The following is a 15,184-nucleotide window of genomic DNA, read 5'->3' on the forward strand; positions in this document are numbered from 1 at the left end:
GATGCATTCCAGTCACCAACACCCAGGCAGCAAACCCCTGAAATTCTTGTCAACACGGGGCCATGATGTTGTCCAGAATTTCCATCCTGAAGCTCCAAAAGTGAGAAGGGCTGGCTGTGTTTGTTTGTGTTTCTGCTCCAGCCCTGCTTCCTGTAGCTCTGTGGTGTCAACACGCCCACCGTCCTCCCGTCAGACCCAGGGAACACAGCCCTGCTGCCACAACGCACAGGCACCCTGGTGACTGAGGGCTCCTCTTGGACTGACTGAAGTGTTTGCTGTTTCCCACATTGTTGGAATTCAACACCAGCCTGTTTACTGGTCTCCATGTGGCTCCGGGCTCTTTCCCCTTCCTCTCTTTTTTTCTTTCCACAACATCCACAACCTTCTTCACATGGCATACATACCCAGCGTTCATTGTTGCTGAACCACTATGAATAAATTGTGTTCTTACCTGTACAACAGTTTGTATATAACATCTTCCAACTATTTATATATATATATATATATATATATATATATATATATATATATATGTCAGATAACACTCAAACAAAACTGGTAAATAGTTGCTTGATTGTTTTTAATGTGCTGCTATACTTTTCAGCTTGAGGTGGAGTCAAATAGAAATAAAAGATGTGTTAGAGCCTAAAATAGTAAAAACTGCCAGATGTGATACAAGAGTGTAAATCTTAGATGTAGGAGAAGAGTTTAGGAATGTTATGACATGCACTAAAGATTTACTGCATTTACGAATATCGACAATAGCTAGGTAAGAAACCAATAGTGTTTTACCCTCTGCAGCAAGCTGAATGTCAACAATACTATCCATGGCCTCACGGTGACATGTTTTTTTCACTTTGAGGAACTATATGGGCATCAGGGACATCATTTTCATAGGCTTTATTTTGCAGCTGACAATGAATCATACAATGAATCAAAGGAAATAATATACATCCCAAGGAAAATGTTAACAAGATGATGAGGCGCATGCAAAATGAGAATCTCTTCTTTATCTGCTTTGTTTGTTTTTTTTTCACTTCCTTCCCTCGGTACAGCCAGATGGCAAAACTCCAGCTCTGCAGTCCTCTTCATACACTCATCATATTTGATGGGCATCCTGCTGCCGAGTTTCAAGGAGGCCATGTGTTTACGAAATGACACTTGTGACAAAAGAAAACTTCTATTTAGCAAGCTGATTCTTGGGTAGGGTGCAGGGGGGCAGCAGCATGTTTGTGCATTTGTGCTTGTGTGTGTAACAGTGTGTAAGGTGGAGAACAAGGATTGTGGGAATGTATATATAGTGCTTACATAGGAGCAAGACAGCGGGAGAAAGGTTGCGTGTGTGTGTGTGTGCGTGTGTGTGTGTGTGTACCAACATCCATACCGTCTCTGTTGTCAGATTGGATGCCTCTTGTCTTGTAATCACATCCTATGCCTTTCTTTGCATTTTTACAATGTTACAATACATTTTATTATCATTTTGTGCATTTACCATTCCAAAACAGAAAGCTCTTTTTTATATATCGATATCATAAACATCATACATTTTGGGGTCTCCTCCGATGATGGATTTAAATATTGAGGACAAAAAAAAAAAGAAAAAAAAAAATCATTTTACATTTGCAACTTAAACAGATTTTATGTTGGTTGTTCATTTGTTTTCAATATGCTATCAGCTTATCCTAATAATGTCTTTGTCTTCAATGGTGAGGAATTTCCATCAAAGTTTTCCCCTTCTGTTAATACTTTAGGGAATTTTCAAACGTCGGGATGTATGGCTGTAATGCCCCAAGATTTGTTCTCCCTGAAAGAAATGATAGAGTAAGAATATATTAACTACAGAGCAACCTGGCTTTAAGGGGTCTGCATTTACTCTTACTTCATTTTAGATTTACCAATATGTTATGCATAGTATATAGTATATATACTATATATATAGATCTATATCAATATATGCTTTGCAGCAATCAGTTGATTTAAATTTTAAATGTTCATGCATTAAAAAGCAATTTCATATTTTTGACTGCAGGGTTTAGATGCAAATCCATGGGGCATTACGTTAAAAACCATAAACATCATAAAAAGAGGAAATAGAAATTAAAAATGGAAGCAAAAATGAGGACATTTAACTGGTCATTAATAACTGAATGCTTGCTCTTTTTTGATGTGATAAACAAAATTGTATTCAAGAAAGAACACAAAAAATGGCAAGTGTAATGAAAAATAAAACCCATTTAAAGCAAAAGTATTTTTATTCACACAAATTTAATAAGATATATAACAACCGTTTGGTCCATAAATATTTAAGGGGAAATAGTTTCTATACACCATCTTTATCAAGAAACAGGGAAACATGGACAATCTTGATAGAACACTTACTGTACTCAACTATTAACACGAAGATCAATATATAAGGTTCTTGGATTACCCAACTATATCTGAAAGAGTGCACAAATGCTTTCTATGACATCGCTGCCCCCTTTTTAACAGGATACACCATAAAAAGATCTTCGGAAATAAGATGCAAAACAGTACAAAACTAGTGAGGCGTCAAAAGGATGTGAATCAGTTAACAAAGAACACATATATCCTGAATTTCACAAACTTTCTCCCAAGTTATAGCATAAGGCACATAGTAGAACTGAGTTAGGCATCTACTTCATTAAGTAGATCTAGAGTACCACTTTGTTCTACAATAGAACAAATTGTGACGCTCACAATGAAATGTATCAACTCCATTGAAAATTTGCTCTTTCTTTTCTCTCTCTCTTTCAGCCAGAAGAAACATGTTTTTGGTCTGTTCAGTGGCAAGTGTCATTAAAGAAAGTATAAATATGGCCAAAAAGGAGAACACATGGACAATGATTTCCCACTGGCTGCATCTTACTGACTCCACCTATCTGAGGTCATTTGAATGCTCATGTCAGCTCTACAAATCGAGTCTGCAACGCCGCCGCAACTACTTAATTTCTCACCCCTACTCTTTCCCTTTTTAAAATCACGTCGTTACCCTGAGCAACATGATAAAAACAATAATGCACTTTTCACTGGGCAGTATATTGTCACTGTGCAATTGAGTTTAGCTGTGGAACTATGGATATGTTTCATAGGATTTATCCATTTGACTACAGTTAGTCTACGAGGCCAACAAATCTGAAAAAGTGCTCTGTCATGAAAACAGTCGATTACAACAGTGCCCATAAACTGCTCTCCAATTCAAATTTCTCTTGCTAATTGTTAGGTAAGTTCTCTCAATGTGACTGCATTACATGTTGAACAGTTACCACTGTACAGATTGTGGGATTTGTTTTTTTTTTTTTACTCTTTTTCACAGTAAAGGTGTGAATCAAGACAAAAATGTATGTGGTTTCACCATCTACCTGCCATATAAGCTGCAATGGTTAGGTGCTTAAAATGCAATTTAGACGTTTTACATGTAGCTCTATGAGATATCCCAACAAACGTCCGGAAATAATTAAAGCCTGTTTTCTGGAGTTACCCATATACAAAACATTCTACAAGTTTATTTTCCAAATTATTCCAAAACAGAAAAAAACTTTAAATTGGATAGTGCGAACACAGTGCATACATATACAGGTTTTTGAGGGCAAAAATATTCATATTATTTTAACGCTTACCAATTAACCATAAATTAGAAAGGGATCATTTTATCATAATTCAATACAAATGTACAAATAAAGTCAAATCAAGTAGAACTATTTTTTTTTTTTTTTTACCAGGCAAGCTTCAAGTTTAGTTATTTTTCCAATAAACTGTAAATTCAATGACAAATTTCTAATGCCTTTAATTTCAAAATGTCCTGTCCAAAATCTATGCATACTGGAAGTCAACTACAGACATGGCTGCCATGCGGTTTCAAATGCTACACATTAAAATGATTTCCTTTCCTTGTGTTTTAATGTGGTCGCTGCTGTTCTTGCTCTTGTAGTTCTTGTTTGTGTACACAGTACAGCACTTTCTGTTCCAAGGAGCTGTCTCTGGTTGATTTAAAGGTGTCACTTAAAAAAATAAAATGTAAATTGAGGGAAATAAAATAAAAAGAAAAAAGAAACAAACAAATAAAAATTCAGATAAAATAAAAATCAGTCTGCTAGAGATAACGTGTTAGAAAAGGTTTGTCAAGGTAGTTTGCGAAGGGCTCCCCGAATCATGGCTGTCCAAACTAGAGGTGACGGAGGTCACTACAGTGATAGAGGGGTTTGTCAGGTCTGTTAGTGTGGCCGCGCTGGAGGGGGGGGTCAGGGCCCCACTGTCGGATGAGGGTGGAGGGAGTGAGGTGCCATCAGCCTTATCAACACCTCCATTCTCCTGTCGCAAAACGTTCCTTCTGAATTTGGCTCTTGCGTTTTGGAACCAAACCTGCAAACCAATCCCAATGTGGCTTTTACTTTTTGTGTTTAAGTAAGATTAATTTTTAAAAAGAATCATTTGTACAGTAGTTTACATATCAAGCTATCACAGCTATTACTGTATCAAGTTGCCCTTGCCTTATGTATATATGGAAATAGTTGTATGGCAATTTTCATACATTATTTTGAGCTTAAGGGGCACATAACAATGAACCAGTTAACTCCTGAATACAAGAATGTGTATTTTAACAGCAAATGACAATAATAATCCTCGCCTTTGATTGTTTTTCTTTTTTTTTTTTTTATCTGTGAGAGTCGAATTATACCTTGTCCTGTCCCACAGATAAAAAGGGCATGTGCACTCTCGTTATTAATAATATTAGCTACACTTTTACACTTATGTTTCTGTGCTTAAGAACTACGTTTCACCTTTCTTTTCCAAAAATGACATTTGAGAATATATAAAAGACCAGATTAAAAACCCCTGGATGTACATCTAATGATTAAATGGGCTAACCAAACAAAACCAAAAAAAGATGACTTCCATGATAATTTTGGTATGAAATGAGAGGGACATGGAGGAAGAGCGGGGTGCAGACACAGATATGGGGTGATCGGATCATTAAGAAGAATGGATCCGCTTACCTGTAGAACTCTCTTAGTGAGGCCTGTTTTCTGGGCCAGCTGCTTTAAATCCTTTGCATCTGGGTTGTGGTTGATGGCAAAGTAGGATTTCATTGTCCGCAGCTGATGGTGCTTGAACGAGGTCCGCATGCGTTTGGTCTTCTGCGTTGGAGGGTAGGCCTGCTGGTCCCGGTCCAAATGATCAGCATCGTTCTCGTTACAACCTGAAAGGGCAGAGAGCATAGCATAGCAAAGAGGTGGCTCAAAGTCCGAATGGAACTGCAAGAAAATTCAGCAAACTATTACGTTTTCCTTAAACTTTGTTTTAAAATTAATTTTAAAACTCAAATGCTGTCTTGAGACAAGGAATAGACAGCTAACTTCATAGAATCGCTTCAGTAAGTCAAAGAGAATGTAACTGAAATCACTTCGATTATATTTATAACACTAGTAACTAATGAAATGCTAGAGTACTCTTAGGATGCAATATTAAACTAAGTGTCCGCTTATATGGTTAAGGGTTGTAGAAAAAATAAATAATAAAAAATATATAAAGTATATATAAAATATATATATATAAAGGCTCAGAGATTCACACATTTATATTAACAAAGATCTACAGTATTATATGTCATCATGGTAAATAATTATTTAGATTGCATAATTATAATATGTGAATCAGTGATAGCTGAGAAACTCATTTCTGCTTGTGTTTACAAAGAATAAGGGGCCTAATGGGCCTCATTTGTCAATTAGGTTGTGCAGAAAATACTTAAGGATCCGCAAAATGAAATGCATGCTGACGGTCCAGCTGAAACCTACATCGTAGGATTAGAGGGGAAAAAAAATCATAAAACATTATTTGAGGGCGAGAAAATTTCTTTGTCCAATAAATACTTGCACATGGCTGACTGTTGAACATTGATGTCATTTCAACCAAAGCATACAGTAAAAATACCATTAATGTCAAATGAATGAATTTAGATTTTACCATCAAATTTAGTAATTCTCTTATTTTAGTGCAGATGCCGAGGAACATCAGCCAGCAAAGAATAGGATCTTTAAATTATACAGTAGGTTGAATTGATTTTCTTGTCTCCCTGTAATCATAATATTGACCAGTTATTTTTCTATATGGCTGGTGAAATATCAAATGAATTATACCAACATGTCACTATAAGGATGTGGTACAAACACTTTCCCACTAATTACTGGGCTGAAATTACTAATCAGTTTGCATAAGGCAGGTACAGATTTCATAAACTATCATGTTTCAAATATGTTTTATTATGTTATGCTATGAATCACACTTTTTTGTTATATGAGCCTTTCTCTTGTGACACTTATATGCACTATTAATATAACAACCACTGACATCTATGTTCCTCTGTTCCAACCTTCACTGGATTGTGTTTCACTAGATATTACCCACTAGGGGTCTCTATATCCAAACAAGACCAAACTTTACAGAGTGATGGGGAATACTCAGTAGACTCGCACCTTTCCCTGGTGAAAACAAACATGAATGTGCTCGCTAAAGCAGAAACAAAAACCTCAAACAAAACCTCTTTGTCATGAATTTGAGTCTCCTGATCTGGAGAATGATATATTCACCTGAACAGTTTGAGACGGTAATTAAAAGGTGTAATTTGTGTGTTTCTGATATTATAGCACAACAAAGGAAATCCAGCACTTTGGAAAAAGACTAAATGGAGATTAAATCACTCAGTTGTTCCACATTTTAATTGTTTTTTTTTTTTTTTAATTATTACTAGCTTTTATTTTTTCTTTAGTTCTAAGACTGTCATAAATGAATTTAACATTTAAAAAGAAAACCAAAAAAAGAAGTTTCACTTAAGCAGAAAAATTCATAAAGCATCTTTCTGATTTATAAAATCCTCAGTTCTGTTTTATTCTATTTAAATATCCCAAATGATAAATATAATATTCCCAGTGAGACCTTTATTGTGTCTGTTGTGCTTAATAATTAGTTCACACGCACATCTTACAGTGTTTTGTTGTATTTACATTATATTTTAATGCTTTGCTGAGGCAGGCATACTGCCCTACTGACGAAAAAAAAACTTTCAGGCCTACAGTGATTATTTTCCTACAATGGCATCCGTGAGAACTTTGGGATTTGCATAATCTCTTAAAATTGTGTTTAGGAATAACAAACCAAAGCTCTTTCAACCAGAGCGCTGACTGTACAGTGTTGTGCTTTGAGGTCCTGGCCTCTCCCTGCAGCAGGCCCCTCTGCACGGCGCTGCTGTGCCCCTGAGAACTGTGCTGACCGCCGCGCAGGAGGCCAGGGATTCCAATGTCACCTTCAATTAACGAAGAACAATTAACGCGCAGATTACCCTTATTCCTCCCTATTCACCGAGAACAGAGGAAACTTTGCGCACAATAACAAACTTTTTCAAGCGCACAGTAATTCGAAGAAAGCACGACAAAACGGGGACACTGCGGGGGGGTGGGGGTCGAGTAGTAACATTCAGCGATTAAACACAAGAATTTAAACCTACATTTAACAATAGATTAATATAAACACTGCAGTGACTGTTTTCTTCTCCCAGCAAAAGTCAAACATATTCAAACGATGACTCTGACGTTAATTTGGAAATTATTTTTACGCAACAGCCCAAAACTACATTTACACCGTAAAACCCACACATTTAATTTGCATTAAATGAGTGTTATTTATACAAGTCGATGAGCACGTTGAAGGGCTAGGTTCAATTTTGATCCTTCTCTGCCTGGCACCGGTACGAGCGCGGAAACGCTGCGTAAAAGACGCGTGGACAGAAAGCTGCGGGCCATTTAGCTCACAACTGCATGGCCTACAGGACAGATGTATGCCTATTCATTTCAGACATGAAAGAACATGCTACAGCTGCAGCTTTAAGGACCCGTGTGTTTTAAAACCCAAGGATGGTCTGCGTAATGGGGGAAAAAAAATCTACCCAGATTTTTAATACATTTTTAACATTGACTTTATTTATTCTATTTTATCTGGCTAAACTCTAATCATTCCTGTTGCCAGATTCTAGAAGTACTGTAAAATAAATTCATACGACTATGTATCTTTGAATAAAAGTATATTTAGGGAAGAATACATAAGCCACAAAAGGTTTCCAAAGTAGGGTCTAGGGACCACCTGAGGTCTTTCGGTAGGTTCCATAGGGATTTAACCTACAGGAGTTTAAACTGTTTCATAAACTCGAACACAGTTCAGCTGGGCGTGTTTTTGCTGTAGATTTCACTGTCCTCCTCTCCAGGGCCTGTCCACACCCTATATAGGTCAAACTGTTAAAGGCTATGGGATATTTTCTCACCAAAACTGAAAAGAACCCACTTTGACTGTCCGTACAGTGTTTTTTACCACGTATTTGTGTGTTCTTGACTTGATGTGTGTCCCTGTTCTCAGCAGCATGCTGTCTCACCTGTGTTGTAGCTGGGTATGTCTATCCCCATAGCCGGGCTCTTCCTCTTGCGCGGCCTTCCCTTCTGTGCAGTACCGGTGCCGTTGAAGTATGGTAGGGTGAGGCCGCCGCCTTTGGCTGCCAGCTCGGCGAAGTTGAGCTGAGGGTGGTAGTCCGGTCCCTGCACCAGCGTCTCGAAGTGCAGGCGGCAGTACACCAGGCTGTCCTTCATGCCGAAGTGGTCGCCCGTGGTCAGCGTCTTGTTGCAGGTAGTGCACGTGAAGCAGCTCAGGTGGTACACGGAGTCGCGCGCTCGCATCACCATCTCCGAGGCCGATATCCCGAGGTGGCAGCGCGCGCACCTCTGCACGGAGAACCTTCTGGAACAGACAAATCGTCAAGACTCCTCATACATAGAGACCAGGTGGGACACAAACGCGAGACCTGGCCGAGGTTATCAAAATCTCAAATTGCACACTGTCATGGAGCAGAAGTAGACTCACCCGACACAGCTGCCCTGTACATGACAAGTTGTTAAACACTAGTAGGCCACATCCTGAGATAACAGCCACATCTGGCCCACAACTGAGTCACCAGTGCAGGCCATAATTTGTTTAGTATAAAACTGCAGAAATATTTACTCATAAATAACTAAAAGGCTTATGCTACAATCTCATGATGCCAAGGTTAGCCTATAACTGCACACCCTGGCATCATGGAAAAACAAAAGGCTACAGGTATAGGCTCAAGGTTGATCTGGGCTATTAGGATGCTGAAACAACTCATTGTATGTTCGCCTACATTTGACCTCTTTAATGCATGGCCTGGTGGCCTGTGCATGCCTGTATAAATGAATGTGACACTATGGGAATTTTAGTGGTGCATAATAAATAAAAAACGCACAATGCCTGTTATTTTTGAAAAAGTGACTCATGTATTCGGTTTATACAGTTTAGATTACAGTCAGAACTACAGAAAAGTAGGCTACTGCATCTGAACCACAAAACGACTAAAAATACAACTTCATATCATAGCTCATTCCAATTAACACCAGGCAGGGCCCCTGGGAGACTGCTAGGATTTTATTCAGACAGGAACGAGGCCTAATTGGACCAAAAGGCTTGAGCATGATTCCAGGTGAACAGACAGCCTGTCTCACCAGGGCTACAACTTTTTTTTTTTTTTTTTTTAATTTGAGAATTGAAAAATCATTTTTCTATAGGCTAATGCATTTGTATAAATGTGCCACTGTGTGCACGAGTGGTTGTGCGCGCGTGCACGCGTGCGTGACAGAAAATTTTAGAGTAAAGGATAAAATTGCATTTTTCGTACCTGTAATAATCCTCCTTGCAGTAGATACTCCCATCCTTGGCAAAACACGTTAGCTCCGACTCCAGCGCTAGTTTACATTCACAGCATTTGAGGCACCGCAGGTGCCACTGTTTGTCCACGGCCAGGAGGTAGTATCTATCCGAAATCTTGCCGCCGCAGCCGGCGCACAGAGCAGGCTTCTCCGGGCTCATTGAAGGCATGGTCTGGGCCAGAAGGAGAGAGAGAGAAGAAAGCTCGTGGAAGCTACTTTCTTTACGACACTGGCAGGAAAATCATGTGCCATGTGCATTATGCAAAATCAATAACAGACCTTTAGCAGCTGAGATTGAACCCCCTTTTAAGCATCAAGCAGCCTCGGTAAGGCCTGCTGAACAACACAAGTGCAGACATGGGGCCCACCGAAGGAATAAACCTCTATGAAACAGTTATGCTTTTAAAACCAATCAAATATCGAGGAAAATGTGGGACACTTGAATCAAGGACACTTGGCCTTGACTTTGATCAGTTTCATCTCTGCCCTCTTACATGAAATTCAATGCAATCTGCAGATTTACTCTGAGTGTTTTCAGTGTAAACATTTATTTGAGATAAAGACTATTTCTTCAGTTAAAAGCGCAAAAAAACGACAAATGAATGTGTAACACTAGAAATGATTACATTTACAATTATAGTCTGTACTATATCATTTGCCATGTTTTTAAAGTTATTTGTAGATATAAGTAAAAATTAAATTTCACAGAAAACAAAATGCTAGTGCTCTAATATTTAATTTGATATATTATTTTATTTAATGAGAAGATTAACAGTGGGTTTTAAATACAAATTGAGACAATTGTGTGTAAAGTCGCAGCCATTTTATGTTTTTGTCATTTTTTTTTTTTATTTATATGGACACCATCTTTGGAAACTATCCCTGTGAAACAGATCATATAGAAGTAAATGTTTTTTTTTTGTGACAAGCTTGAGACTAAATTGTGTTGTTAGAATTTGATAGAAAGAAGTGACAACAGTCAACATTCTCTTACTTACCCTCAAAAGCAGCTGCACATTTCCTTGCACGGTAAAGGCGCTACAATCGCCCTTTACGCACTGACGACGGTTAAAAACGTGGTTTAACATAAACTCAAACAAAGCTCGAGCTGGCTCTTACCGACTCTCTCCCGTTGAGCTGCATGCCCTTCGCCAGGCGCGACTCCGTTTTCGACCTTCTCTCCATCTCCTCCATGATCCCTTGGATGTGATCCCCGGAGATCCCGTGGAAAAGCATGGCTCCCGGTCCTGGACGCAACTTGCAACTGCCTGCCTCTGTCTTGCAGCCCACAACTTCCATATACTGTACTGCAGCGCTGCGCCCCGCTCTCTCAGCGCATCCAAATGGGCTCTGAGATTCTGAGTGAGGCACACAAAACAACAACACAACCCCAGAGATTCAGATCACCTCCTCGCCAGGGTGCAAAAGGCAACTGGAAGAAAAGGAAAAACGAAGAAACTACAACATGGGTGGGAGAGAAGGAGTGGTGGTTGTGCACCAGTTTTTCCTTCTTCCCGTGAATGTCTCTCCTCCAGAAAAAAAACAAAAAACAAAAAACAACAATATAGTCCAAATGATGCGAGAAACCGGTGTGGAAGTGGTGGTGGTGGTGGGGAGGGAAGAGGGGAGGGGGGCTACAGTGTGAACACTCGCCAAAAATAATGACACAAAGTTTTTTGTTGGTTCTTTTTTGGTGATTTCTCTCTCCCGATTTCCCAGTCAGGGGTTCCTTGGTGCTTGGAGGTCAGGTTGGGACTGCCTGTATTTGAGAACCGTGTCCTATTTGTGAAGAGAGCAAAGCCTGCCCAGTCTGAATAATTTGGTAGGAGGAGTTCCCCTCTCTCTCTCTCTCTCTCTCCGTGTCTGTTTGTCTCTCTCTCCCCCCATCGCCACTGATTTCTATTCACCAACAAAGAGCTGTCACTCTTCCCTCAAAAACTCCCGATTCTGGCTGCGCGAAGGACCAGGACTTTATGGTACTGACACTTTCATTACTTTTATTTATCCGTTTAAAAGGAGAGGATGATGGAGCGTAGTCATAAGTTCTCAGCTGCAGTGGAGTTAGATTCAATTAAGTGTAGCTAAACATTTAATTTATTTTACATCTTAAACCAATAACATGCTGCTAAATTACAATAAAATCCTTGGGAGATTTATTAAAAGAGGCAGAAATAGAAATAAACTATTCTGATATGATGTAGCCCATTATTTAAGGACAGATAAGTTCTCATTTAGAGCCTGAACTTTATTTTGAAATTACATAGGCCTAAGTGTGCATTATTAAGGCTACAGGTTTAATTAGTTTTAATCAGGTGTGTGTTATCTCAAAATAACAGGCTAAAAACTGTGAGTGTGTGTGTGTGTGTGTGTGTGAGTGTGTGTGTGTGGTATAAACGTGTTGTTTGGGGCGGGGCAGTGATCAGTGATAGGCGGGGACATATCGCATTAAACAATTTAAAAACATTTTTTTTTTTTTAAACACAAAATGACTGAGATATTGTTTAAAAATCCATCCAATCAAATGACGAGCCCTTTACTACCCAAAAAAACCACAGCAATCACACATCGGCTTGTTTGGATTCTGTACAGGTAGTAATTAATTTGACTTCGTTTGATTATAGGAACGAAGCAAAACCACATTTTATATAAACATAGATCTGTTTTTCTCTGCATCATTTTGAAACCAGAATCCGTCTCCACCGAGCGTTCACTAACACGGTCCTTGTCTTTCTCTCTGAACTGGACCTTGTTAACCTGGGGGAGAGCTGAAGAAATCACCAGCAGTTTATTAGGCTGCATATTTCCAGAAATCCCCGTGTTGTTTTCTAATAGGCCATATAACACATATAACTTACTTAACATAACCGAGGCGACTGTGCAGCTGCAATAAAGGTCAGTGGTCAGTTTCAAAGTAAGGCAGATAATAATAAGGCAGACTGGGAGGCTTTGCAGTTCAACATACTGGGGTAATACGGCGACGACGAGCCAAAATCAGGCAGCTCAAGCTGTGTATGCTGACGAACACAACACATGCCTTTACAGCTGAAATCCTAATAACGAGCCATGGTCTCTGCGAGATCAGTGACTCAACATTGTGCCGTAAAACAATAGATACACTGGCTGGATCTGTGACTCGGCTTCGGTCCCATTAATAGATTTACTGAGGCTCTGGTGGGGGGAGGGGGGAGTGGGGAGGGTGGGGTTGCAGGTGTGGATGCTTCATCTAAAGACGTGTTACATTATCATGTGCACCCCCCACCCACCCTTCCCCAATCCTCCATTCCTCATCCCCACCCGCACTCCACCCCTCCACCCCCCCACCCCCCACACACACACCATGAAGTTGTGTTGGCTTTAATTGGAGGCCCCTTGATAGCAGCGCCATAAGACAAGACTTGAACCCTCCTGGACGGGCTGGACCTGCAGCTGTTCTGAAAAGCATAACGTTAATTTGCGCTCTGTCAGTGTCTCAGCACCAGGCACAGGGCGCTGAAAAGAGACTGAAAAAGGACACAAGGATATTCATTTCACCTGGACAAAGACACCCTGGCAGGAACGATCAACTCAGCTCTGTGTGATATTTAATCTAACTGCTGCTTCTTCTCTGGACTTTAAATAAAGGCGACTTATTATTATTATCACAGTGTATATAACATATAATATGTGCATGTTCCTTTTTTTTTTTTTTTTGGCGATGAAGTCATCTATCATACGGTTAATGTCTATAAAGAATACTGTTTTGACCCGTTGCCTCCAGCAGTGACATTTGAAGTGACTGAAGATGGTTTAACAATGTGTCAGTGAACACCAAGGTGCTGAGGGAATAATGTCTTTGTGTTTTCGTTTTGTTTTGTTTCGTTCCCTTTTTCTTTGTATCTAATTGGGTTATTGCTGACAAAATAAATCTGGAGCAGATACTGATCATGTTTTCGTATTTATTTTACTTCAAATCACAGTTATGGAAACTCAAGAGAAAAAAAAATAAATAAATCAAAGCCAACAGAGCAGAAATTAAGCAAAACGCCAACCTTAAAAAAACGAGTCTTCACTTATTTATTTTTTTTTTTTGGAAATAGTTCTGTTTTAAAACGTGTAATAAATATATCAGATTAAATAAGAAATATGTTGCATATCATATTTCATTACTGCTTGAAGTGAATTGAAGAAAATCAATCTGGGCGATTCTGTGTCATTTTTCGTTTGGTTACTTATAATGATTTATCCTTATTTAATATTAGTGGTCTTGTTTGACCAAATAAAGGCTTTAAAAACACACAGTAATCACGGTTTATCTAGGTTTGCTCTAAAATGGTGACGCTCTCCAAAAAGAAATAATAAAAAAATTTTAAAAAGTGTTAACAACCCTGTTTAAAATAGCGTGTAAATCCCAGGATGGCTCAGTGGGCCAATGTCTGTTGTCATCTAAATAAAGAGAATAAAATATCAGACCTCAGCCACCAATACAAGCAAAAATGACTTCGTCAGCGTCATTGTACATTTTCTCAGCTTGAACTTCCATGGTTTGATATGCTTACACACCCCTGTGTTATATATTCAAACAGCTGAAAATATTTTATAATAATCTGTAAGTTAATAAATATATAGCTAGAGTCAGTTCAGATTGGTTTATAGCTTCCACCACTTCCCTGTCTCCTGGAGAATATTAGCCATAATCACATGCCACTGTATTTATCTTGCATCAGATCAGACGCGCATTGCTACACACGCTTCCCTCCGTCGCTTTTGCTTGAAAATCTTCCCCTGCGATAATATTGTTGTTGGTGTTGTTTATGCCAAAAAAAAAAAAAAAAGAAACATAGGAAAGGTCTTACCTGAGGCTGTGCTGTGTGAGATCCTTGTGCAGCGCGCAAGGCTGTGGAGCTCCGGACTGTGCGCAGTGTGCAGAGGAGACGGAGGAGACGCTGCCGGTAGATGGGGGCTGTTCCTCGTTTCTGAGCGCACAGTTCTAGTTCGAGCGTCAATTAAAACAGAAGACATTTAAATATTCCTCTTCCATATGCAGGCAGCCCTCGATACACCGTGGCGCGCACACGCACAGAAAATGGGAAGCCATGAGCCAATGGCCTACTCAGCATGTAGGTTATAATGTGTGGTGTAGTCGTGAATTAAATAAACTACAAGATCTGGAGTCGGTGGTGGCCAAGTGACAAAAAAAAAAAAAAAACTATCATCATGTGAAACTAAATTTAGAAATACTTCATGAATACCACGTATGTTTCTCTCTAAATGCAAAGCGATATGTTATCACAACCAAAGTTTTATTCTCGCACAAAAGGCCAGTTACTCACATTTTGCAGCCAAAATTATAGGTGAGTTTAATCACAGAGCTAATATTGCAATTAAAAACCTATCACTTATCGCTGTTACATGAGTTCACCTTG

General features: G+C 39.2%; 1 protein-coding gene across 2 annotated transcripts; it reads right to left on the minus strand.

Annotated features, from left to right (window-relative positions):
• Positions 1 to 2,353: 2,353 nt before the first annotated feature.
• Positions 2,354 to 14,680, minus strand: lhx9 (LIM homeobox 9). Of its 2 annotated transcripts, XM_026323453.1 has the most exons (7): positions 14,615 to 14,680; positions 13,119 to 13,213; positions 10,902 to 11,140; positions 9,752 to 9,954; positions 8,441 to 8,799; positions 5,016 to 5,218; positions 2,354 to 4,380 (listed from the first exon to the last, which is right to left on the minus strand). In XM_026323453.1, exons 2-7 carry the CDS (start codon positions 13,165 to 13,167, stop codon positions 4,126 to 4,128), a joined length of 1,308 nt encoding a protein of 435 aa, XP_026179238.1. In that variant the 5' UTR covers positions 13,168 to 13,213; positions 14,615 to 14,680; the 3' UTR covers positions 2,354 to 4,125. The 2 variants fall into 2 exon arrangements, with proteins under 2 accessions (XP_026179238.1, XP_026179236.1); XM_026323451.1 differs by lacking the exon at positions 14,615 to 14,680 and having other exon boundaries at positions 13,119 to 13,530.
• Between the last annotated feature and the right edge of the window lie 504 nt (positions 14,681 to 15,184).

Source organism: Mastacembelus armatus, chromosome 4 (genome assembly GCF_900324485.2).
Source record: "Mastacembelus armatus chromosome 4, fMasArm1.2, whole genome shotgun sequence".
Lineage (NCBI taxonomy): Eukaryota > Metazoa > Chordata > Actinopteri > Synbranchiformes > Mastacembelidae > Mastacembelus > Mastacembelus armatus.

Excerpts from the sequence above, each read along its gene's own strand:
- lhx9 (XM_026323451.1), bottom strand. The coding sequence starts at position 13,224 with ATGCTTTTCAGAACAGCTGCAGGTCCAGCCCGTCCAGGAGGGTTCAAG. Across the intron at positions 9,955-10,901 it reads AGCTCAACGGGAGAGAGTCG|ACCATGCCTTCAATGAGCCC; the intron begins GTAAGAGCCAGC and ends CTTCTGGCCCAG. Across the intron at positions 4,381-5,015 it reads TCACTAAGAGAGTTCTACAG|GTTTGGTTCCAAAACGCAAG; the intron begins GTAAGCGGATCC and ends ATTGGTTTGCAG.